Below are 26,716 nucleotides of genomic sequence, written 5' to 3'. Positions count from 1 at the left end.
ATGGAATGCAATGTGGAGTGGGGACTGGTCAGAGTTCTGCGCAGGCGCGGTGGTGAGGGTGAGGCCGGGCGCCGCGCAGGCGTACTGGCGGCCGGAGTCTGCCAGCTGCAACTTCAAGCGGGAGGAGGGCGGCGCGTGCGGGTTGTGTTCATTGAGTCCGTTATTTCGGAGGCTGTCAAAGAACCACGCACCTACTGCCCGACACAGCCAATGGCGGAATGCGGGACCATGGAGGATCTGCGAGAAGATGCTCTCATCGACTTCTTGGCGAAGAAAGGCGGCCGAGTAAAAAACAAGGAGCTGGTGGAGAGGTTTAAAAAATTCATCAACGCGCCGGAGCCTCAGCTAAAAGGTGAGGCAGGGTCGTAACCGGTCGCCCACCCGCCCCCTCTCACACCTGGTTGGCCCGCGGTACCACTGATGTCGCGCTTGACGACGCCTCTGGCTGTGTGAATGGTCAACCGGGCTGTCAATCATTCGTGGAGACCCCTCTGAGGTTTTGGTCAACCCTGGTGGAGTGGCGGGTTCGGTGGGTGGGGACTGGTGAATTTTTGGGATGGGTAATTTTACCCTGGAAAGGCGCATCAAGGTCAATTAATGAAAGGATGACAGAGGCTGGCTTGGCAGGGTATTTTTTTTTTTAGCTAGTTGGGTAATTGATCATGGGATCTTAAGGTTTTTTTTAAGCTTATTGACCAAAGCCCCCCCCTCACTGAGAAATGCATCTTGCATAAGTAACTCCAGTATTAGACATAACCCGCAGTGGTACTGGGTGAGTGCTGTCTCCATATTGGGATGGCAATTAGACAGTAAATGTTGAGAAACTATCTGCTTGCCAAAAGGATTAAGATGGAGAAGTCATCCATTTAAGGCAATTGGCAAAAAAGGAATAGGAACATGGTCAAAACTTGTTTTCTTATGTAACAATCTGGATCTGGAATAGGTTGCCTGATAAGGTGCTGGAAGGAGATTTAGTATCATTCTCGCTTTCTAATTAGGAATTGCATAAACACTGGCAGTGTAAATAAATACTGGGCTGTGGGGAAAATGGTACCAAGAGCAAAGTTGTTTGGAGAGAGCCAGTGCAGGCACACTGTGGGCTGAAGGACTACCTGTATTAGAATCACAGAGTGATTACATATTTCAAATGGGTAAATACACATCTGGATCATAAAGCTCAGAGGTCACTGTTTCAACCCTTAATCTGGAGATGACATGTTTGGCTGTGCTGGATAATTGGCCTTATTGCTTCCTGAGATGTAATCATCTACAGTTTTCTGGTGCTAATTGCTTACCATTTTAGATTAAAAATTATTGAGTCTGAGCCAAATTGGGTTTGGAAGTGATGCCATATAGAAATTTTGAATCAACCTGTTCATACCTGTTATGGCACACCTCTGGAGCAACGGGACTTAGACCCATTATTTGGACCAAAGGTGAGGACACTACCACTTTACAGCAAGAGCACCAAAATGATCTTTCTATATTCAAGTTAGAAATGCAAATGGTACATATTAGTTGTGGAGCTGTAGTCAAAAATAGCCTTCATTACTGTGGCCGTTTTTAAAAAAAGAAAGCATAACTGTGTCCATCTTTGTTATAGCTAACTATTTACATTATCACCTCTTTGTTTTCTGTGGCGTTAATTTGACTAGGTTTTGAGAACAATGTCTTTTACTCAATATTGTATAATTCAATGGCCTGCTTTTCTATTTGAATTAAGCTTTTTGTCTGAAGTGTTTGGCTTTGTTTGTATTGTCGATAGTTGTATTTAGAAAAGTAAATTCTAGTAGTGATGTGCCAAAAAAGTTTTGTGTACATCATATGATCTGTATTGCATATTGTCAGGTCAAGAATGTAAATTTTTAGAACAGTTTTCATTACATAGCTTATTTGCTGTTAGTATAGGTGGCCTTGTGAATTATAGGAAAAGCCATGAGAGTTTGATACCTGTTGAACAATGTTGAAGATCTGGAGCATGTTGGTTTGAGAAGGAAGTTGAAAGTCGTGAGGATCATCTGGGTTTTGGAAATGAAATAATGAGATTGTTGTGCATTGATTCAAATACATGTAATACATTGCAACATTTTAAAAGTTGAATCAGAATATTGAAGGTAGTGATGAGATGGAGAAATAAAAAATCATATCATATTATTCTGACCGGTGAAAGTTTATTTATACTTGTGCAAGGTGTCTACATGGGTTTTGTTTTAGACTATGAAGTATGTTCTTGCCATACCTTGTGGTCTATCTGAAAATGTCTTCTCTTGTATTTGCTTAGACCTCTTTCCTGTAAAACCTCAATTTCCTATCACATCACTACTGAGTATCCAAAAGTGAAAAAGCAAATCAAAGTTGAATGAATTTAAAAAAGTAGTGAATCTTAGGAACACGTCCATTCCATAGGTGAGAATTGAACGATTTTAAACAGATATTTTTCTCGGTATCTTTAATTTCCAATACCAAAAATAAAACCATCCAAAGGTAACATTTCTTAAAAATGTGACCAGATTTATCCAATGAATCATTTTGTGCCTTTTAATACCTTCATTTGAAGTGTCAACTTTATGGCCATAGAAGAATGTATGCTTGGGGTTCAGTTAGAGTATTTTCTTGAGAGTAAGTGAAGTTAGTTAACAGTATATCAGTATGCAATATGATTGAATTTCCAATGTTCCTTGTATATGATTTAAGCCTAGAGGATTTTGAACTACAGATTCCTCTGACTGACAAGGGGGATAGTCAGTTACAGTGACACATTTGGCTTTATTTTGGCTTCAGTTAAAATCCTTGTTTTCACAAAATACGCAATGTTCAAGCTGTTCAAAAATGAATTTTAAGGTGTTTTCTTTGCTTATTGAAAACAGATGCTGAAATTCTAGAGTCTTACTCTGTATCAGAGGTGTAGCAAAACATAACAGCTGATCACAAATCGCAGAGATGAGTTCAATTCAATACATGGCATGAATAAACCATGCAAGATAGTGACGTCTACCCCAGGAAGTGCCAGGAAATTCCAGCTGTAGAGCGATATCTAATCGGATGGGAGGGGAAGAGAGTCTGAGCATGAGGCCATTATTGGGCTAACGTTATGATTTGAAAGGAATTTTATTCTTCGGGTTGAGGTTTTGGCACTGTAAGGTACTCAGCTCCTTCTGTGATCAGAACCTTGCCTGTCTTGGATTTTTGAGATGTTTTTGAAAGCACAGTACAAAACTGATATCCTCTCACTGTGGTTTTTGCTGGACCTATGCATCCATGTTGGCTGTAATTCCTAAGGCAATCAAGAAATGGGAGCTAAAGCTGTAGAGGTGATGTAGAATGCCTTTCCTCTCATTTGAATTGTAGCCAAGATTCTAAAGGGTTGGAAAACCAGTAGATCAATGATTTGCTTCAAATATATTTCTTCATTCGAAGAGTACACCCCATTTGTACAATTGTAGCCCACATTTCCAGGTCAGGTAGTTTAGCATCTGGAAGGTGACATTATAATTTAAGTCAAGTAAGTGGATTAAGAATTACTGATGACAGGAAAAGGGCTTGATGGCGGTAAGACTGCAGGTGGGTTAGGAATGAAGCCTCAAAGGTAAGAATGCAATGTGTACGCCAAAGGGTTAGTTTGACTCATGCGTGCCAGAAACAACTAATGCTGTTGTCCGTTACTATGTCTGCACCTCCCCCACCATAAATGCATACACAGGCAGATATCCCCTTTGCCAGGACCATAGTCACCCAATTACAAACCACTTTTGTTGGTATCAGTCCAGATTGTCAGCATCAAGTGGCACATGTTCCCCAGGTAAACAAAAAAAAATTATTTAAACAATGAAAGTGAGTTGCATGATGCGTTCTTCCAATATAGAGTGAGAAAGTAGCGAGTAGTTAAAGTTGGTATTTCATTGACCAAAGGAGTCCACAAAAAGCTATCATTATTTGGCTTTATTATATAAAATCAATCTTGCGCAGAAAGCATTTGAACAATGGCCTTAATGAACAGATAATGTAAAGCAAATTAACATCTCAACTTAAAGTTGTAGAGATGTACAGCACAGAAACAGACCCTTCAGTCTAATTCATCAATGCTCACCCACAGATATCCTAATCTAGTCCCATTTGCCAGCATTTGGTCCATATCCCTCTTAAATCCTTCCTATTCATGTACCCATCCGGATACCTATTAAATGCTATAATTGTACTGGCCTCCGCCACTTCCTCAGGCAGCTCATTCCACACATGCACCACCCTCTGCTTGAAAAAGTTGCCCCTTTTAAATCTTTCCCCATTCACCTTAAACCTATGCCCTCTGGTTTTGCACTCCCCTACCCTGGGGAAAAGACCTTGGCTATTTACCCTATTCATGCCCCTCATGATTTTATAAATCTCCTATAAGGTCACACCTCAGCTCTGAAGCTCCAGAGAAAATAGTCCCAGCCTTTTCAGCCTCTCCCTATAGCTCAAACCTGCCAACCCTGGTAACATCCTTGTTAATCTTTTCTGAACCCTTTCAAGTTTCACAACAGCTTTCCTATAACAAAGAGCCCAGAATTGAATGAGGTATTCCAAAAGTGGCCTATTCAATGTCCTGTACAGCTGCAACTTGACTTCCCTACTTCTATATTCAATGCACTGAGCGATAAAAGCAAGCATACCGAATGCTGCCTTCACTACTTTGTCTACCTGCAACTCTACTTTTGAGGAACTGTGAGCCTGCACTCCGAGGTCTGTTTGTTTGGCAATCCTCCCTGGACCTTGTCATTAAGTTTATAAGCCCTGCTGTGATTGACTGTACCAAAAATGTTGCATGTCATGTTTATTTAGATTAAACTCCATCTGCCCCTCCTTGCCGCATCTGATCAAGGTCCCACAGTAACCACCTTCGCTGTCCACAATTTTTGGATCATCTGCAAATTTACTAACCATACCTCCTACATTCACGTCCAAATCATTTATATAAACGATAAAAAGCAATGGACCCAGCACCGATCCCTGCGGAACACCAACGGTCATGCCTGCAGTCCGATTTTTAAAAAGCCCTCTACCATCACCCTATGCCTCCTACCTTCAAACCAAATTTGTATCCAAATAGCTAGCTCTCCATTGAGTCCATGTGATCTAACCCTGCTAACCAGTCTACAAGTGGAACTTTGTTGAACACCTTACTAAAGTCCATAGAGAAAATATCCACTGATCTGCCTTCATCAATTCTCTTCATCACTTCTTCAAAAAAAAATTAAATCAGTCCTTGCCTTTCCAAATAAATGTAAATCCTATCCCTCAACTTGCCCACTGCTGATGTCAGGCTCACCAGTCTATTGCACCTTGGCTTTTTCCTCACTGCTTTTCTTAATTTATGGCACCATGTTAGCCAACCTCCAGTCTTCTGGCACCTCACCCATCACTATTGATGATACAAACATCTCAGCAAGGGGTCCTGCAATTGCTCCCCACAAAGTTCTGGGATGATTTGGTCCCAGGGATTTATCCCATCTGTATGCATTTTAAGATGTCCAGCACCACCTCTTCTGTTAAATGCTCTTTCTTTTTTCCAAGATACTTGCTATTTATTTACCCAAGCTGTCTAGCTCCATTATCCTCTCCACAATTAACAGTGATGCAAAATACTCATTTAGTATCTCGCCCATCTCCTGCGGTTCCACACATAGGTGGCTTTTGCTGGTCTTTGAGGGGCCCAATTCTCCTCCCAGTTACTCATTTATCCTTGATGTATTTGCAGAAACCCTTTTGATTCTCCTTAACCTTGTTGACCAACCCATGTCATGTTCACTTTTTGTCCTCCTGATTTCACCCCACCTAAGTATATTCCTATTGCTCTTATACTCCTCTAGGGATTCACTTGATCCCTGCTGTCTATATCTAACGTATGCTTCCTTCTTTTTCTTGACCAGAACCTCAATTTCTCTAGTCATCCAGCATTCCCTACGTCTACCAGCCTTGCCCTTCACCCTAACAGGGATGTACTGTCTCTGAACTCTTGTTGTCTCATGTTTGAAGGCTTCCCACTTTCCAGCCTTCACTTTACCCGTGAATATCTGGTCCCAATCAACTTTTGAAAGTTCTTGCGTACTACCATCGAAATTGGCCTTTCTCTAGTTTAGAACTCTTTTACATCAGGTCTATTTGTCTTGTACCTCAGGATATCTACGTGTAACGTCATGCAGAAATTGATTAGATTTCTTTAATAGTTTCTTTAATTTCTAGAAGAAACTAAAAGCATTAAATAAAATGTTCAATATTGAAATCTTCACAAATCAGTGGTATTGTATAACTGTACAAGTACACTCCCTGTACTACTGCACTGTAAATTACCTGTTACACCAAAACTGTTTTATGATAATGCTTCTAAAAAGATAGCAAGAACTCTTCATTGAAGGTGAAACTTTCATCGAGTTTGGATTGGGGCGGGGGGTGGGGAGGAAGTTGGCAGGGCAGATGGTATAGCTGAAATTGTTCGTTGCTTCTGGAGCCGTGTCATGTATGTGTTGAAACTGACATGAACTGTGCTGTCTAACTAGCTAATAATCTGGCATTAGTTAATGTTAGGAATCTATATTCTGAAAAGACAGTTTGTTTTATTTTGGATCCCTTTTGTTTGTGTTAATGCTCTCTGCCCCATTTGAATGCCTAAAGCAGTTCAAGACTAGGAACTAAGCCTGAGTTTTGTTCAGTACTACTACGTAAAAATAATAGCCCAGATATTCTCATGTCCAGAGAAGTTATTGGAGCAGCACAGCCTAAAGTTTCGTGTTGGGACCACGCAGAATTCCCGATGCACCAGACTGTGGAAATTTGAAACTTCTAATGAAAGTTCCCCTTTGTCTGCAAAATCCACTTTAAAGTCAGACACTCTGGAGGGTTCTGGCTGAGTTAGATTTATAGATACCGTGGAAAAGTTGAAGATTAAAAAACTACTCTGACACGTGGCTAACTATTAAACTGCATCCTCCAATTCTGACCTTGCACTCCTCCTCCTCTCTGATCAGACCTGACAATTCTCAACTCAAGCTGACATGCACTCCAGGCTGGCTTAACCCACCTGGACTAGACAACCTCTCCCATCTGTCAATCCTGATACTCCTCATCTCTTGCTGAATCCTGGCCTGACACTCCTCCTCCCCCTGCAGCCCCTCTTCCAGAACCTGAACAGCCACTGACCCAAACTGATACCATCACTGCCAGTACCTTTATGCAACCCTGTTGCCAACCACCTCTTGCTTCACAGTGCTTACCTGTTGACCCCACCCACCAGTTCACAATCACTTGTCTGGAATGCTGGAATCCTACCCACTTGCTTTATCTCACATACTCACCCTTTCTTAGGAACTGTTCAAACAGCTGCTGTACTGCTAGACATTTTAAATCTCAAAACACAGCTGCAAAGGGGACGATTTGTGGATTCCTGGACAGATTCATAATGGGGTCCTGTCCAAGAATCTTCAATGTACAAGTCATCTAAATATAAGTGGTCATTTTAAATGTGATTTAAAAAATGAAAATCTGGCTTGTGACCATGGTTGGAATATCTGGGCATTGAAATGAGTGTGATTACTGTAGTTTACACAAACACTGGACAAAACTAAAACTCTTAATGTGGCTGATCAGTCGAGTTGCGTATTAATACACACCTGGGTCATCACATACTTCAAACATCTTCATTGTTTTGAGGACCTGATGCACATTCCCATGCTATATGTTTTCAAATCCTTAATATTGAATCTTAGTCACATCAGGTGGTGTATGAAAATGTCCTATGATAGATTTGATGGTATTGCTGCATGCAAAGCTTTTCAAAACATTGGTATGCGAGAAAACGTCTGTTCAAGTGAGGAGCCTGTTACAGACTTCAGTTTTGTCCAGTGTTTTGTAAACTACATTTAATGCACTAATATTTCAATACATTTTTTGAGCAGTTGCACATAATTTATTAACATTGAAACATCAGTTATATTAAAAGCTGATTGTATGCAGCAGGGCTCCTCCTGACATCCTTAAGATTTATACAGCCAGTCTTTAATTCAGTTTATTCCATGTCATCCAAGAAATAGCCAAAGGGGCTGGTTGCTGCAAAGGCTGTGGGCCCTGACAGCATATAATAATGCTGAAGACTTGTGTTGAAGAATGAGCTATGCCCCTGCCAAGCTGATTCAGTACAAATACAATACTGGCATCTAAAAAAGTGCCCAAGTATGTCTTGTGCATAAAAAGAAAGGCATGGCCAATTACGCATTATCAGTTTACGCCTGATTGTCAGGCTGATGGAAAAAGTCATTGACAGTGTTATCAAGCTGCGATTGCTGAGCAATAAATTGCCCATTGACACTCTGTTAGGGTCTCACTAGGGCCATTCAGCTTGTGATCAAAAGACAAACTTGGTCCAAACACAGAAATAAGAGCTGAACTCCAGAGGGCAAGTGAGTGTAACTGCCTTGATTTCAAGGCAGGATTTTATCCAGTGCTGTTTCAAGAAGACCCAGCAAAACTGTAGTTGATAAGAATCAAGGGGAAAAGTCTGCTATTTGCAGTTGTGCCTATCCCATAGGAAGATGGTTGTGACTGTTAGATGTCAATCATCTTAATACCAGGACAATATTGCAGGAGCCATTTAGGTTAGTGTCCTAGGCCAAATTTCAATAATGTTTCCTCAATCATGGGGTCAGAAGTGGGGATGTTCTCTAATTGCATTCACCACTACTTGGATGCCGGAGCAACTAGTGTTCACATACAGCATAACCTAGTCAATTTCCAGGTTTGGCTGATCAGTGACAGCAAGTAACATTGGCATTCCTTGGCACTTGTGTGATGCCAATCTCCAACAAGAGAGAATCTAACCATGGCCCCTTGATGTTCAAAGGCATTCCCATTGCTAAATCCCCACTTGTCAACCTCCTGGGGTTGCCATTGACTTTGAAACTGAACTGAGCTGGATTTGTCATATAAACACTGACTACCAGATTACAGTAGAGGCCTGGGAGTATGTGACAAATAACCACCACCTGTGTCCCTAATGCCTGTCCACCATCTACAAGACAGGCATTGTGCGATGGAATACTCTTTCCCCCTTTGGATGAGTGCAGCTCCAGTGACACAAACAGCTTGACGTCACTCTGGACAAGGAAGCCTACCCGATGGTACCACATCCACAAACATTCACTCATTTCAGCACTGGTGCAGTTACGGCAGAGTGCACCATCTACAATTTACACTGCTTAACTCTCAAAAGATCTTTAGACTTCATCTTCCAAACCTCGGAATAGCTTGAATGTAACTCACCAGACAGCACCTGCCTGTGGTACTATAGCATTCCATTGCTCGCCAAGACTGTACTTCTGTTGGTAGGATTAGGAGATGCATTTTAGTCATTTTAAGTCTATTTTGCTATTTTAGAGGATTATTTGTGATCTCTGACCTAACTTTATGCAGCCAACATTACTTCATATTCCTTATACCTTTTCGGTTAACAAAAAAAAGGCTATCAATCTTAGATTTATGGTTAAACATTGACCCTCTTGTGGAAGAAGGCTCCAGACTGCTGCCTTTCTTGGAAAATATATTGTGTGACTTCTCTTCTGAATTGCCTGGCTCTAAATTTTTAAAATGTTATGTTCCCTAGTCCTAGTTTCCCTATCCAGCAGAAGTAGTGCATATAGTTTCTGTCTACTAAAGGGAGCTAGTGAAATCAATGAATGGTTCTCAAGGTTTGATTTCATTCAATCAAATCACCTGTTAGTCTTTGTGTAAACTCTCCTTGTACTTTAACCCTTGGAGTCTAGGCAGTCATTTGAGTAAATCAGTGACAAGGTCAACATGTCCTTCCTGAGGTGTTGTGCCCAAAATTGCTCTTCTCGTTAATGTTCTACATTTCATGGAATGTAACCCTAGTTTATGTAATCTGTCTTCATAGTTTAACGCTCAGATCCAAGTATTTATTCTAGTAAAATTCTGCTGTAATTTCTTGAAGATCAATGAATCATTCTTAATGTATGGTGTCCAGAACTTCTCAAAGTACATCAGGTTTGGTCTCCCCAGATTTTTTTTTTAAATGTTGTTGCAGTTCTACCTTCTTCAATTCCAAACTTGAAAGTATAATGGCCAGAAACTTTTTGAATTACTTTCTGCACCTGTTCATTACATTTTAATGATTGAGTTCTTGGACCCATAAGCTCCTTTTTTAAGCTTTTTCTGCTTTTAGCTTTTTACCATTTAGAAAAGACTCCTGGTCCATCTTAGATAACAAGGTGTAGAGCTGGATGAATACAGCAGGCCAGGCAGCATCAGAGGAGCAGGAAAGCTGACGTTTTGGGTCTGGACCCTTCTTCAGAAATGTGGGAGGGGGAGGGGAAGGGGGCTCTGAAATAAATAGAGGGGGGAGGTGGTGATAGAAGGTGGATAGTGGAGCAGATAGGTGGAGAAAAGGTGGATAGGTCAAGGAGGTGGGGATGAAGCTAGTAAAGGTGAGTGTAGGTAGGGAGGGGCAGGTAGGTGGGAGGGAAGACTGACAGGTCAAGGAGGCGGGGACGAGAGGGTGGGCTGGTCTTGGGATGAGGTTGAGATTTTGAAGCTAGTAAAGTCCACGTTGAGACCATTGGGTTGCAGGGTTCCAAGGCGGAATATGAGGTGCTGTTCCTCCAGTTTTCGGGTGGCATAGTTGTAATACTGGAGGAGGCCCAGGATGGGCATGTGGTCCAGGGAGTGGGAGGCAGGCATAGTGTGATGGAATACTCTTTTCCCCTTTGGATGAGTGTAGCTCCAGTGACACAAACAGCTTGACATCTCTCTGGACAAGGAAGCCTACCCGATGGTACCACATCCACAAACATTCACTCATTTCAGCACTGGTGCAGTTACAGCAGAGTGCACCATCTACAATTTACACTGCTTAACTCTCAAAAGATCTTGAGACTTCGTCTTCCAAAGTGGTTCGCGACTGGGAGGTGTTGTCGTTTGTTGCGAACCAAAAGTAGGCGCTCCACAAAGCGGTCTCCGAGCCTCCGCTTGGTCTCCCCGATGTAGAGGAGGCCACGTTGGGAACAGCGGACACGATAGACCACATTAGCGGATGTGCAGGTGAACATCTGTTTAATGTGGAAGGTTTTCTTGGGGCCTGGAATGGAGGTGAGGGGGGATGTGTCGGGGCAGGTGTAGCACCTGCTGCGGTTGCAGGGAAAGGTGCCGGGGGTGGTGGGGCTAGTGGGGAGTATGGAGCAGACGAGGAAGTCATAGAGAAAGCGGTCCCTCCAAAAGGCAGGTAAGGGTGGGAAGGGAAATATTTCCATTCGTAGTGGGGTCAGATTGCAGGTGGCGGAAGTGTATATGAGGTGCTGTTCCTCCAGTTTTCAGGTGGCATTGTTGTGACACTGGAAGAGGCCCAGGATGGACTCTCGTTGTCCATCTTGTTTTCAACCAAAGTAGATGTTCTTAACACTTGCTTGCATTTGAAATCTTTCTGCCATGTATTTGCACATCCATTTACCTAAAATCACCAAGATATTTCTGGATTGTTTCCAGCTAAACTCCTGCCAATGCCACAAAGCTTTATCATTTTCAAATTGAGATAAGTTGTAATCTATTCAGTCATTTAAACCGTTAATAAGTACAGTGATTAGTTGAGACCCCAATGGAAATCCTTGTGCGACATTACTAGGCTCATCCTGACAATTAAGTACCTATTCATTAACTTTCTTTCTTGCCACTGAGCCAATTTCTTTACTTGGTCAATAGTTTGCACTCAATTTCATGATCTTTGCTTGAAGTCAAGTGTCACTCGGAGGGACTTTAGCAAATGCCTTATGGAAATTCATATAATCAACATCAATAAAAATTCCACTCCCTCAGTCACTTCTTCCAAACAAAAAGCCAATCAGGTTTAACAAAGCCTTTGTTTACAAATCCATGTTGGTGCTCTGCAATCAGATGAAAATTTTCAAGGTTTCAGTCACTTTAAGCTGGTCTTAGTTTGCTTTGTTAATGTTTATAGGCAGCAATAATGCATAGAGACAACAAGGTGCAGAGCTGGATGAACATAGCAGGCCAAGCAGCATCATAGGAGCAGAAAGGCTGACGTTTTGGGCCTAGACCCTTCATCAGAAATGGGGGAGGGGAAGGGGGTTCTGAAATAAATAGGGAGAGAGGGGGAGGCGGATAGAAGATGGATAGAGGAGAGGATAGGTGGAGAGGAAACAGACGGGTCGAAGAGGCGGGGATGGAGCCAGTAAAGGTGAGTGTAGGTGGGGAGTTAGGGATGGGATAGGTCAGTCCAGGGAGGACGGACAGGTCAAGGGGGCGGGATGAGGTTAGTAGGTAGGAGATGGGGGTGCGGCTTGAGGTGGGAGGAGGGGATAGGTGGGAGGAAGAACAGGTTAGGGAGGCAGGGACGAGCTGGACTGGTTTTGGGATGCGGTAGGGGGAGGGGAGATTTTGAAACTTGTGAAATCCACATTGATACCATTGGGCTGCAGGGTTCCCAAGCGGAATACGAGTTGCTGTTCCTGCAACCTTCGGGTGGCATCGTTGTGGCACTGCAGGAGGCCCAGGATGGACATGTCGCCTGAGGGGTGGGAGGGGGAGTTGAAATGGTTCGTGACTGGGAGGTGCAGTTGTTTATTGCGAGCCGAGCGTAGGTGTTCTGCAAAGCGGTCCCCGAGCCTCCGCTTCGTTTCCCCGATGTAGAGGAGGCCACAACGGGTACAGCGGATGCAGTATACCACATTGGCAGATGTGCAGGTGAACGTCTGCTTGATGTGGAAAGTCTTCTTGGGGACTGGGATGGGGGTGAGGGAGGAGGTATGGGGGCAGGTGTAGCACTTCCTGCGGTTGCAGGGAAAAGTGCCAGGTGTGGTGGGGCTGGAGGGCAGTGTGGAGCGGACAAGGGAGTCACGGAGAGAGTGGTCCCTCCGGAAAGCAGATAAGGGTGGGGAGAGAAAGATGTCTTTGGTGGTGGGGTCGGATTGCAGATGGAGGAAGTGTCGGAGGATGATGCGTTGGATCCGGAGGTTGGTGGCGTGGTACGTGAGGACGAGGGGGTTTCTTTTTTGTTTCTTATTGCGTCGACGGGGTGTGAGGGATGAGTTGCGGGAAATGTGGGAGACATGGTTGAGGGCGTTCTCGACCGCTGAGGGGGGGAAGTTACGGTCCTTGAAAAACGAGGACAACTGAGATGTACTGGAGTGGAATGCCTCATGCTGGGAGCAGATGTGATGGAGGCGAAGGAATTGGGAATAGGGGTGGCATTTTTGGGTCTACAATGCTGTGCAAGAACTTGTATATAATCTTTGATTAAGTGATAGTGAGATTTTTGAATGAATATGGGGAAGTTCATTTTTTTTTAAGATCAGACCTCAGAATAATTATTTATTGTTCTGTTTGTATGTAATAAGTAACAACAGAAATGTTGTCTTGTTCAGCTTATATTTATTCTTAAAAGCCCAGTAACCCAGACCTGGGATAAACTTAGTCTGTTTTAAATATTAAATGACTGCTAGGGAAGCTTTATCTGTGTTTCAACCTTGCAGCTTTTAACTGCTAAGTAGATTGAGTGTTTTGGGTTTTTCAAGTTATGTGGAGGGTTTTGACAGCAAATATTACAATCCTGTAATTACAGGCAATGAAATATTAAGTTTGCAAATAATGCAGGCCATATATATCTGCAATCTCTTTAGCATTTGATGGAACTGTCTTTGTGCCATCTAACTTAGTTTTAGAGGCACAAGAAATTCTACCTATTTTTGTATCAGAGCATCGGAAAAGTAAAGGAGGAAAATCCAGTATAGCATCTATCAAATCTGAAACTACATTTTTGAATGTTAAATATTTCATGAGTTCTTCTGAACAGAGATCTTTTGAATGAAAGAAATAAGCTTTCTGATGTGTAAACTAATTTTTCGACTAGTTTGTGTTTAAATTATGCAAAATAAACATGAGCTGCAATTTTTGTTTAGGACTAAGAAGACCAAAGTATTGAAATGTTCAATGATTCAAACTAAAGTAGTCATTTCTATTCGTATCATTCCATCCAGACATTCCATAGTACTTCATATTTCGTGAGTTCAGTAGTCACTGTTACAAACAGGAACTAAATAAATGATCAGGTTATCTATATTTTTCCAGTGACACAGAGGGGAATATTGTCTAGAATACCAGGATAGCACTCTATCCCACCCAAATAGAGTCTTCATTTTATTGTCTCCATGGAAATTCAGTACTTCAATGATAAAATGACAGCCTGACCGATGTGCTGTGATCCTTTGATTGTCAAGACTCTAGTGAGAGTAGAATGCTCGAATGAAACCCCACTATTCCATGAGTTGTCCCAGGTGTGGAATTTGGTATCTCTCTGGCTTCCAATGTTTGCAGCTCATCTGCAGGGGATTTTGACTTACTTTACAGCAAGTTGGGTAGAAGTCCTGAAAAAAATTAGATATGCAATTAGGCAAGGGTTCCAACTTTATTTGTATTGGTAGTCCATAATGAGTTTAAAAAATCTGCACTAATTTCTGGAAATTGGTTTATTAATCATTGCAAAGTACACTGGTATTCTGCTTTGGTTTTCAGCAACAGTCCTATGCAACCTACCAACACTGCCGAGTTATTCTTCAAAACTTGTATTAGGTATTAAAGATGGTGATTTTGATTAAATGTTAAGGTTTTCTCACAAGTATGGCATGAAAGACAGAACTGCACTATGTCCTAGTGAAGTCTTGGCTAGGTAATATACCTGTTTATCAATTCTTGAGTTTTCTGTTTTCTTACGTATCCTGTCATAGTAATTTCATGTGCTGTTTGCACTATCTCCTTGTGATATCTGGGTGGTATCGCTATCTGATGAACAACCATCTACTACCCATCTCTGTGTGTTTCAGGATGTTGTCACTGCCAAATTGGAACTCCATGTTTAAGATAGGAACACTCAGAACTCCTTCAATATTATGAGCTGCCTGTATTAACTTACATAACTTTTGCATTCGCTTGGAGTCTCAAAATGAAACCATTCATGCTAAACACTTGAATTATCACCGTCCTTAAAGAAACTTTCAGCTACTCTAAATTCTGCTTGTAGTACTGCAGTGATGGTGATGGACTTTGTTTGGCATTGCTCTGGTCATCATGCACAATGGAAAAATACCTGAAACTGGTTCCTGGAATGGCTTCACCTCTTTAACCTTATGCAAATTTTTATGATTGTAGGCGAAGCTATCCTTTTCAGTCCAGCCAAATCATTACCTAGGAATAAGTCAGTTCTGTCAATGGGTAATTTCTAAACTCCTACTACCACAGGACCAGGCATCAAGTCACATTCCTACTGTGTTTTGTACAACTGAATGGGAATGTGCTGTCCGCTTAGTGCTTTTATTAAAACTTTGGTTTTCAATGCACTCTCTGAAGGAAAATAATGTCCTCCTTCAGTAAAAGAGTTTGTATAGCTACTGTATCTCTTCATATTGGTTTTGATTTAGCTGTGTCATTTAAAGAAAAAGTGGTTGCCTTTCCTTTTGACAAAAGCGCTTCAAATCTCTCATTTACTTTATTCACCTGCTGAATTCACATCAGTGTTTACTTTTGGTTTCATAGCTGTACTTAAAATTTCAGTTTCATCCATAGTTTAAAGTGTTGGTAAAGATCTGTAGCTCGGGTTGTGGGTGAGGTTATTGACTTGCTCGCGGAGCTGGCTTGTTTTTGTTCAGATGTTTCGTCACCATGCTAGGTGGCATCATCAGTGGAGCCTCTGATGAAGCGATGTTGTTCTACTCTGCGTGGAATTTATATTATCTGGTCTGTTATGGTGAGTGTTGTCATTTCCGGTTTTGATCTGTATGGGTTTGGACCTCACTGGCTTATAGATATGGTTTGACTTTCAGTGATCGTCCTGTAAACATCTGTTACAGTGACAAAAAACTCACTTATTTGCTAGCCCTTTTTTCATAATTTCAAGCTTCCATTTATTTCTCTTCATACAATAGAAATTATCATAATGTTGTGTAATTTAAATAAATCAGTATGTTATGGATTATTGTTATATTTTCATTTGAGAGGGTAGGGTAATAAAACGTTTGCATGGCTGTTGACTCCCCTTGATAGAGAGAGAGAGAGAGACACACACACTAGTCTTGTAGAGTATTGTAGGAAAGAAATCTGGAAAGCTGAATCCCTGTGTTAGATGCTGTGATAATTAAAATTAATTACTGTGCATAAGTTTTCAAGTCTACAATTAGCGAGTGCTGACAGGGAGTAGGAGGAGTATTAAGAACAGTACTTGAGATTTGTTGAGTGCCAGAGCTGAATGTAATATTCCAATTTTACCTGACTAATGTCCTGTGTAAATTGTGCAAATGAACTTGCAGTCTGTCCCTAATTTCAAAATCTAGCCTTCAGTTTTCCCCTTTTATAATCTTGGAACTTCAAAAGTGTGTACAGGTTCAAAGAATCTGTACCTTCAGATCTCTGTTCTTCAATTCTGTTAAGATTTCTGCTGTTTAGGGGGCAATTGCTTTAAAAGTATTTCCAAATAGCATTTCTTATCAGTTAATTCCTATGGCACAAATTGTCAGATTAGGATTGGTGACATGTAAGATGCAAACAAATGATAAGACATTGAGCAAAGTGATGCAATCAATGTATCAGTTCTGCATATAGTACCTAGGTTCATATTTGTGCAATCTTAAATGCTGTATTTCTAAAGTAATTGTTCTGTTTAAAGTTGGAGTCAGTGTACACAGTACTAAAATAAATTTCACTTTTCTGCAGCTAAATATCGTGATATCTTCAAAGATATTGTCAACAAAATTGCACTGGTCAAACAGGAAGATGTAAGTATTGGTTAGGTTTCATTATTAATTAAATATCTAACCACTTTGCTCTTTCCCTCTTTCACACATCTGAAGAGTCTGCCACTGTTTTCCAGCTAAACCCATTATTTTCTCACACACTTTCCAAATCCATAATGGAAATCCATTAAAGATATTCAATGTGTGTAAAAGCATTATTGTGAATGGTTGCAAGCTGTTGCAACTAAAAAGAAGTGCTGTTCACTAAGCGTGAACTAGCATATTCTATATTTACTGCTTTTCTTTTACTGCCAGGTGCACCTACATAGTGTCAAAGAATGTTCACTTCAGAATGCTTCTAAGGCTTAGAGCGTACTATACTGATATCTTCTGGTAGCTAATTTGACAGTATAAATGACCCATACAAACTGTTTTGATTTCTCATCAGCACTAAGTTGGCTAATGTTGGTGTAATTGACCAAAGATGTGGTAGAATCATACATTTGTTACCACTACTTTCAATTAGCCCATAGCTGTCCTGACTGGTCTCCCAACTTTAACCTACATCAATAAGCTTATCAAAATTTTGTTGTCTTCATTTTAACGTGCATTGAGGTCTGTTTGCCCATTATCCCTGTACTCACTGATTTTTGTCAGAGGCTGGACTGACATTGCCTCAGTTTTAAAAATTCCCATACTGGTTTCAAATTCCCCTATGGTCTTGTTCATCTCTCTTTCTAGACACCAAAAAGTTTTCAATTGGATAGTGTTCTGGCAAAATTACAGTATCAGTTTTATAATGAGTAAGAATAGAGAAACTACTGATTTGCAATGTTGCATCATTATGAGTGCAATAGGATGTGAGTTTCCAATGAGGTTTACAGAGCAACTCCAACCCATAAGCTGATCTGTGTGCACTGAAGCGGAGTCCATTTCATATAAGGTTCACATATACAGCAAGCAATAGTTCCAACTCTGGAAATTTCCAACAAAAGAATAAATGCATTCAACTAGAAAAAATCACCACCATTTAAACAGTTCACTTTTAAAACCAATAGTCGCTTATATTGGTTAAAGATGATACCCATTGTTTATTTATACAAATGTCAAGTTGAAAATTATAGTGTCTGAGAACCCAGTTTATTTTGGGCAAGTTGACCAACACAAAGAGAACTGATTTAACTTTTTACTGTATTAGTCTCTATGGTGGATGTGCTTAGAATAAAACAGAATCACAGAATTATTATGGCACAGGCGACTGTCATTTGGCCCATTATGCCTGCATTGGCCACAAAATAAATAATTTGTTGAATGATTATTTGTAATTATTAATATTTAGTTGTATTGTCATCCAAGAACCAATCTGTTCTTTACAGTACTGGCAAATCTGTGTTTTCAGCATTCTTGTTTTGGTATTTGTGTTACCTTTACTAGGTGCTGCATGAATTCTTAACTCTCCTTGGAACTAATTAAAACAATTTTTTAAATGTTATATATTATGCCAATGATTGCATCTAAGGGCAAATCACTCTGTGCAAAAGCACCCACTGCATCACCACAGCATTTACAATCAGTCGAAACTATCCTATAATTAATCTGGAATTTTGCTAATACCCTTCTGTTTCCCAAGATTTGGTACTGGCAATTTGTCTTGGTTGTATAGCAACCTGTACTCAACAACTCATGGCATACAATAAATAAAAAAAAAGCATATAGTTTGCACAAAATATTCTAAATCAAATTACAGTGCTCGGACCACTTAATTGAACTGTGTGCCTGAGGTCACTTTGCCTTCCTCCTGTTTGATCATTTCATTCTGGCTCCTTTGCTTCCCTTCCCATTCTCTAACACCACTATACCTTATCACACGGTCCCTGTCTAGTCCAGTCTCCTGTATTTCCTTTGTTTGTGTCCGTGTCCGTGTCCACGTCCTTGCAGTGCTTGTCTAGTCTGTGAGACCCGCCTCCTTTCTCTTCTGGTCTATTCCCATTAACCTAGTGACTTCGTAAATTTCTCTTCCTGACCCGAATCCTATCTGACATTTTAAATGATTTCTCCTCCATAGCTACTGTTTACCCCCACCTCCCTACCCTTTCAAAACATATTGACATTACATTCCTCCATTAACCCATCCTTCAACCTTTAGTCCTTTAGATTTCCAACCCAGCTGTAAATCCTGTTATTTTCTCTCTACCTGCTTTTTGCTGCCAGTGCAACTACAGGGAGCATGCTTACCACATATCAGTTACAATGTCTGTGACATTAATGCCAGAGATGCCACTGGTAGCTTCTTGCATTAAAGATTAGATTTAACGCCACTGTTTCAAAATAAAAAGAGGAAAATTAAAAAAAACTCAATTGCACACCAGTTAGCCTAATATCAGTTAGGTAAATGCTAGAGTCAATTATAAAAGATGTGATTAACAGTATACTTAGAAAGCATTAATGGGATTTGACAAATTTAACATGGGTTAATGAAAGGGAAATCATGCTTAGCTAATCTTGAACTTTTTATTTTGAAAAATTGGCTAGTAGAATAGATAAGGGAGAACCAATAGATATAGTGTATTTGGATTTCAAGAAAGCTTTTGATGAGGTCCCACATGAGGCTAGTGGGCAAAAATTAAAGCATACAGGATTGGTGGTAATATACTAGAAAAATTAGGAATCAGTTGACAGACTGAAAATTGTGGTAATAAATGGGTCATTTTTTTTCTGGGTGGCAGATGGTTTATATTGGTGTACTTTAAGGATCCATGCTTAAGCCCCATCTATCCATAATTACACAAGTGACTTGCTTGAGGGAACAAAATGCAGTATTTCCAAGTTTGCTGATGACACAAAACTAAGTTAGAATGTGAGTTGAGGGGAGGATGCAAGGAGGCTTGAGGGTAATCTGGACAAGTCTGTGCGCAAAGACATGGCAGGTGCTGTACAACATGAATGTGCTAATGTGAAACATGGAGTTGTACACTTTAATATGAAAAACAGAAAGGAATCGTATTATTTAAGTAGTGATAAATAGGAAAATAGAATATGCAAGGGGATCTGGGTATGCTTCTACCTCAGTTAATAAATAACAGGCAGGTGCAGCAAGTGATTAGGAACGTGGGTTGCATGAAGACGTGTTCAAAATTAGGATTGACATACTGTGAGGCCATGATAAGATCATACTTGGAGGATTGTGTGCAGCTTTGGACCCCCTGCCTAAGAGTAGGATATAATTGCTGTGAAGGGAATTCATTGAAAGTTCACCAGGATGCTACCAGTGATGGCAGTACTGTCATGTGGTTTGACTGAGCCTGTATTTTCTAGAGTTTAGAAGAGTGAGAGGGGATCTGATTGAAACATAAAATTCTAACTGGGCTCGACAGACTAGATACAGGGAGGATGTTGTCATGGTTGGGAATTTAGAGCCGGGGCCGCAGTCTGCAGATATGGAATAGAACTAGCATGAAACATTTCTTCAGTTGGAGGGTGGTAAACCTGTGGAAATTGTTACCACAGAAGGCTGTGGTGGCCAAGTGACTAACTATATTCAAGAAAGAAATTGATAAATTTTAAATACTAAAGCCATCAAAGGATATGGAGAAAAAGTGGAAATACATTATTGAGGTAGAGGATTGGCTGTATTCATATGGAATGACAGCAGCATGGAAGGCTCAATTTGTCAAATTCCTGCTCCTAGTTCCTATCTTTTTGGATTCTACCATGATATTGAGCAATTCAAACCTATTTTAAACACTGCAAAACCAAATAAATGTTCTTTTTTTAAATGTCTCTCTGAGCAGAATTTTAAATGTTTTCTTATCTATCTTGATCAGCTTAAAGTTATCGTTTAGGATTATAGTTTTCACAGAGCTAAGCAGGGTACCAAGTCGTGTGCCAGTTTTTTTCTTTCTACACAATTGTGTAACCTAATACATACACTTCCCACATCACCAAAACCATGTAATCCCATGAAAAGATGAAAACCAAACTGAACATGCAGAAGCGTTTAGGGGAAGAAACTCATTCGTGCTCAGTCCTTGAAGTTATCTACTTTGTTAATGAGGTAATATCATCACAGCCAGAAACAGTGCAGTTCTTGTTGGAAGAAAGTCAGTGAATCAGTCACCATTTGGCATGCATGACAACAGCCTCTTTCTGATGTCCACTATTTACTGGGAAAACAACCATCCCCTGATACCTAGAGGTAGATCTTAGCTGATTAGTGACAAGTAACATTGTTGGCTGAATGACCATCTCCAAAGAGAATCTAACTATCATTGTTATAATTGCCCAAGCAATACAAAGTTATGAGCTGTGACTATACACTGAAATGGGACAAAATCTATGAATTGTAATGTTCTCTGGCATATGCAAATGTGGTAACAACAGTATAGTTATATAACTGCTTCAGTTAAAGATTCCAAGGCATTCGTGAAGGGTGTGAGCAAGCAAAAATGGATTTCTTGCTGTTGTCTCAGCATCCGAGGAGGGAAGCGGTGGATTTGAAAGCAGGAGCTTAAAGGAGATGGGGAGTGGAGTGGTAGAAGGGTAGGAGAGGAAATTCAAGAGTATAATGCTTAGGCAGCTAAGTCACTGTTAATGGTTGGTTGAAGGAGGTTGTGTGAATTCACAAAAGACCAGAGACAGCGGAAAGGATGGTTTGGGGGCTGGTGTTGTAGAGCTGAATCAAGTTACAGAGATAGGGAGGAACAAAGCTGTTAGGGATCTGTTTTATACTTTAATGAAATAATCTGACAAATAGAAAGGGAGAAAATTACTGTGGAGGTAAAAAAAGAAACTGCAGGACTGAACTGAAATGTTGAATGCACAGCTTGTAGCTCAAATTGAATGATGGAAGGTTGTTCGTAATGTAACAGAGTTCTGTGAGAAACCACAAAATTCAATATAACATGTTTTTCATAAAACTTCCAACTTCAAATGCAAGAAATAATGATCACTGTTTGAGACTAATGAAGATTCCAGGCCTATTATTAGCGGAAGGAGCATCTCTTGTGCCCTTGATTTTTAACAGGCTGCTATTAATAACAGCTTGACTTCTCTACTATGCTGTAGTGAATTAATGATGTTTATGTATTAAATTCTGGTGATGGTGCAAAATTGCAGTGCTTGGATTCATATTGATGTTTTGATCAAGCAATAATGACATTGCGTTACTCATTTAGGAAATTTTCAGTGTTTTGTTCTTCATGTTTCAAAAGTTTTAAAGTACTGGTATCTGAAACGAAGAAAATTATATAAAGGCAAGGCAGTGAATCTGCCAGGACCTAGCTAAAAATTTGTCTCTCTCTTCCACACATTATATCTTTGTTGTTTTCCTCTGTCATTTTAAACCCTGAATCCCATTTTCAAAATGCAAGAAGTTTTATGTTTTATTCATCACTCTCTTCCAGAATGGTATACACATGATGTGCAAAGCAAGAAAGACACAGGTGATCGTTTGTCTAGAATTGCTTTTGCAGTATAATTTGTAAACAGGAGTACTTACACCTATGTTTCTTGTGGGTTATATGGTATTATATATTACTCGAATAAATATAGATTTAACTTGTGACATCCTTTAATTTATTGTAGATATTTTAACACAATTCGATTTTTTTTTTTTGCTAAATGTATGGAAAATGTCAATAATGCATTTTTACAAATTAACTTATTTTCTAAAAAAAATCTAGGGTGAAAAATATGTTGTTCTTAAAAAGAAATATCAACATCTTGTGCGGGAAAGAGATGGATACCACAAAGAAGAAAACATTACAATGAGTACTCCTGTAGAAGAGTTTGTTGAACAGTTACAGAAAGAAGAACTATCCCCACATTCTGAAGAAGAAAAACAGCAGAACTCTAACTCTGATGCCCCAAAAAGCAAGAAAACCTCTCCAATGGAAACCCTACAGAAAATAGATATTAGTGAACCTACAAGTAGCAAGATTTCTGCAGGAAGCTCTACAGAAGAAAAAGTGAACATGTGTGAGTGGATTGTACAAGAATTACCTCCACCAGCAGCTGACACTAAGACCAAGGTGCCTTCAGAACTAGCGAGGGAGAGCCAGGTACCTTTTACTCTGTTCCTTGAAGTTTTCTGTTGTTCTTTCAGATGCCTTTGCTTCTGAAAGCATTGAGCCTGAGTTGAGATTTGATACCATAAACACATGGACATCCTGGGGTCTTGCACTCTGCCTATTTATCAAGCGTAAGTCTGAGCACCGGCAGACTCAGTCTGCTAAATTTGATCATGTTTTCTTTCAATATCTACATATGTGCACGTCCATTCAAAGTCACTGGATGCCATGCAGGAATGAAAAACCTGTGTTACTTTCTTCTCATTGATACTGAATTGCTGAAAACTGCTAAAATATTCCTGTAGATGAGCCTTCGATGAGCTAACTCAACAAAGACCAAGATTCTGGTATGTTCCTGGTTGACGTGGCTCAGTTACTATCATGCTATAGATATAGCATAACTTCAGATAGCACTTTTCATGGATTCAATGGTCTAGCAGACCTAAACTTGATTCTTTAAAATGGAGTTTTAAAGTAGTTTTATGAAGGGGGATTGTAAAATTGGAGGTCTAAGTCTGGAGCCATAAATGCAATCTTGGTAGGCAGTTATTTCTTTTCAAAAGTATTGATTGGAATTCCAAAGTAAGACATTTAAAACCTCCACTAGTTCTCTTTTTCAATTTGTGAAATATTTTCGAAACACTCAGCTAACATGGATGTAACTGACATCTGATTTCATTGACAGTTTTTTCAATTGATCAGTAAGAGATTCATATTGCATGTTCTATGACTCCTGATGAGATGCCTAAATGGTCATTGACTGGATAGTGTTTAGCTTTTGAATAATTGAGGTGATGAAATTGCCCAATACAATGCTTGACATATGAGTGCTGAACATGTTCATATTGCAGTTTATCTGCTGTTTTAACTGGAGGTTAACTTTTTTCTTGCTAAATTATAATTTTAAGTCCTATGTTACATTCTGTTCCTGAACTTCAAAGGCTGATATTATCCAGTTTGTTTTTATTGCAACCTTTTATGTGGGTATCATGGAAAGAAAAGCATCGAGAAAGCGGAAGAACAGGGTAAATTTTAAACCGTGGAGGGCCACGTACTCAACGTAAAATGTGGTTAGTTGAAAGCCACTGTTTTTCCTCCATATCTTCCCCTGTTTTGTCAGGTTTACAATAAAGACCCACAAAACCAAGATTCAATTGTTTGTGAATAAATATCTACAATATAGTGCTTGAGGGTATTACTTTTTAGTGGATCTTTTTGTTTGAAATCTGATCAGCCTCGGATACATCAAATTTCCTGTACTCCAGATTTGAACAATACAAATTGTTGTTTCTTTGAAGTAAATCATGCAAGATATTTAGAGAACAGAATATGTTTTGTTCATATTAGGAACATTTTTTGTTTTTTGCATGACTCCAGGGATTTCAACTCTTGAACCTAGAGATGTCTAATTTGTTAACTACTCTTGTGTGAAGTTGTAGTTTTAATCTTAATCCTAAATTTTGTCTTTTACTGCTTTTACTCTACAACACAATGCCCGACCCTTGCATTTTTATTTGGGCATTGCTGGATTAGTCTTTTTATGTCGCTAATTGTACTGCTACAGGATCACTTCAGATTCCTCTTTCTCCAGAGTGGGAAAGCTGAAGTTTATCAACTTTTTTCTTCTGTCTGATTATATTTACTTCCTCTTTTTTTGCTGTTTGACATTCATTGGTTTGTATTTGCTTTTGCATTTGGATTGGAACATGTCTAGCATCAAGCTTGGTAAGATCTTCCACTCTGTTTCATCCTAATTTCATGGAATATGGATTGTTTATTTTTCCTTCCTACATTGATGGTATTTCTTTTAATTTGCTATTGTTTGACTCCTACTAATCTTTGAACTCATTATAGTGTTGAGGAAGTGTTGTTGTGCCCATAGTCAGTGTTTATCAAATGATTAATGTTAACCAAGTCCATATTTGGCCCAGTGCACAGAAGCAGAATATTCCAGGATGCTATCTTAAGAATAGAATTATTTTCCTTTGTTTCTGACAAAGTTGTTATTTGAGGATGAAGGATAGATGTAGGAATCTAAAAGATTAATACACAAAATGAGGATTTATGATGCATTAACAATGTATTGGCAAGAGTAGAGTTTGGGTTAACAGGCAGAAAGTAGGAATAAACAGGCATTTTGAAGTCAGCAGTCTGCAACTAATGGGATACTATCAGGATCAGTGCTGTTGTCTCAGCTCTTGGTAATCCATTTTAATAACTTCTGTCACGGGACAGAGAATCCCATGTCCAATTTTGCAGATCCCATATAGCTATAATGGGACATCATGCTTTGAGGAGCTGTTAGGGCTGTAAAAGAATATTGACAGGTTGAGTGGGCATTGAGACAGATAATGCCATGTTCAGAAGTGAGGTCATTCATTTTGGTAGGAAGAATGAAAAGCCATACATTTTTTTAAATGGTGAGTAACTTTGACATCATGAAGGTTCAAAAAAGTTTGGGTGCTCAAACTTAACATGCAGATATAGCCAGCAATTAGGAAAGGAAATAGTGTGTTGACCTTTATCGTAAATGGACTTAGTAGAAGAGTCACACTTGCTGTACTGCGCGTAGTGTTGGTCTCCTCCTTATCTGAGGCAAGATCTGCTTACCTTGCAGATTCGCGAGATTGCTTATTGCAATGTGAGGGCTGACTTTGATGAAACGATGGATAGACTGGGTTTTTTTCAGAATGGTAATCTCATTGAAACTTAAGATCTTGAGGGGGTTTGACAGGTTAGATGTTGAAAGACTGTGTATTTCATCCCTGAGGTGTATTGTCATATGTCTGAACAAGTTGGTTTAAAATATTTAGAATGCAAGCACTTTTTCCTTTTTATTGACCTCTTTCTCTATTGATAATTTTGTCATAGCTGAACTGCTTTCTTTTATTATTAACTCCAGGGTCTTTAGTGTAAAACAAAGGAATTGATTTGAATGACTTATGCTAGTGGATTTGTTATATTTGTCACTAATCAATCATAACAGCAGTACTGAATGAAGTTCCCAAACTATATTTGACATACTACCTGATGTTGGTCTGCAGTCTGCTCATTGCTTCCTTTGTGAGCAAAGATGCCTTACGATAGAATTGTAGAATCCCTACAGTATGGAAGCAGGCCATTCGGTCCATGAAGTCCATGATGACCCTCCGAAGGGTATCCCACCTGGACCCACCTGCCTATGCTATTCCTGAAAACCTGCATTTACCATTACTAATCCACCTAGCCTGCACATTCCTGGCCACTATGGACAATTTAGTGTGGCCAATCCACCTAACCTGCGCGTCTTTGGACTGTGGGAGGAAACCAGAGCACGCGGAGGAAACCCATGCAGACATGAGAAGAATGTGCTGTGCAGATTTGACAAAGACAGTTGCCGGAGGGTATGCATCATGTCCCAGATTCTGTTCCTGATCTGTGTCAAGTATTTAGAGTGTTTCTATTTGGCCTCAAATTCATACAAATTTATTCATTTGAGTAGCCCCTTTTAGAGCAGCTGTATGCCACCATTAGGTCCAAGCAAGATTGGATTCCTTCGGATAAACTATGGATGTCCTAATACATGACAGTTACCACTTGGTGAGGTGTTAGTGCTAGTATATCCTATGAGGTAGGGAAAAGAAAGTGTTTAAAAAATACATAAAGCATTGTTTAAATGCCTACAGAGGATTTTACTTCAGTATACTTGCACTGACCATTGACCCTTTTTTCTTTAAATTGCAGGAAAGACCCAGTATTTGCTTCAGTGAAGCATTTGGAGAAAAACAGTGCAAAAAGCTTGATACTGCATCTGAAAGTGTTACAGAATGTCCAGTGCAGATTGAAGTAAAGGTGGAAGAACCCCAAACAGATGAATTTGATTCTGTGTTCAAG

General features: G+C 39.9%; 1 protein-coding gene across 1 annotated transcript; it reads left to right on the top strand.

Moving 5' to 3' along the window:
• Positions 1-26,716, top strand: LOC109913674 (ankyrin repeat domain-containing protein SOWAHA-like; the record flags this gene model as incomplete). The annotated part of the gene is made up of 5 exons (XM_048621485.1): positions 1-352; positions 16,756-16,817; positions 22,178-22,216; positions 22,457-22,834; positions 26,567-26,716. Coding segments are annotated over exons 1-5 (981 nt in total), but the record flags the coding sequence as incomplete, so codon positions are not given.

This window comes from Rhincodon typus, unplaced genomic scaffold, assembly GCF_021869965.1.
Source record: "Rhincodon typus isolate 14 unplaced genomic scaffold, sRhiTyp1.1 hic_rhity00000706, whole genome shotgun sequence".
NCBI lineage: Eukaryota > Metazoa > Chordata > Chondrichthyes > Orectolobiformes > Rhincodontidae > Rhincodon > Rhincodon typus.
This window is presented reverse-complemented; position numbering and strand designations above follow the sequence as displayed.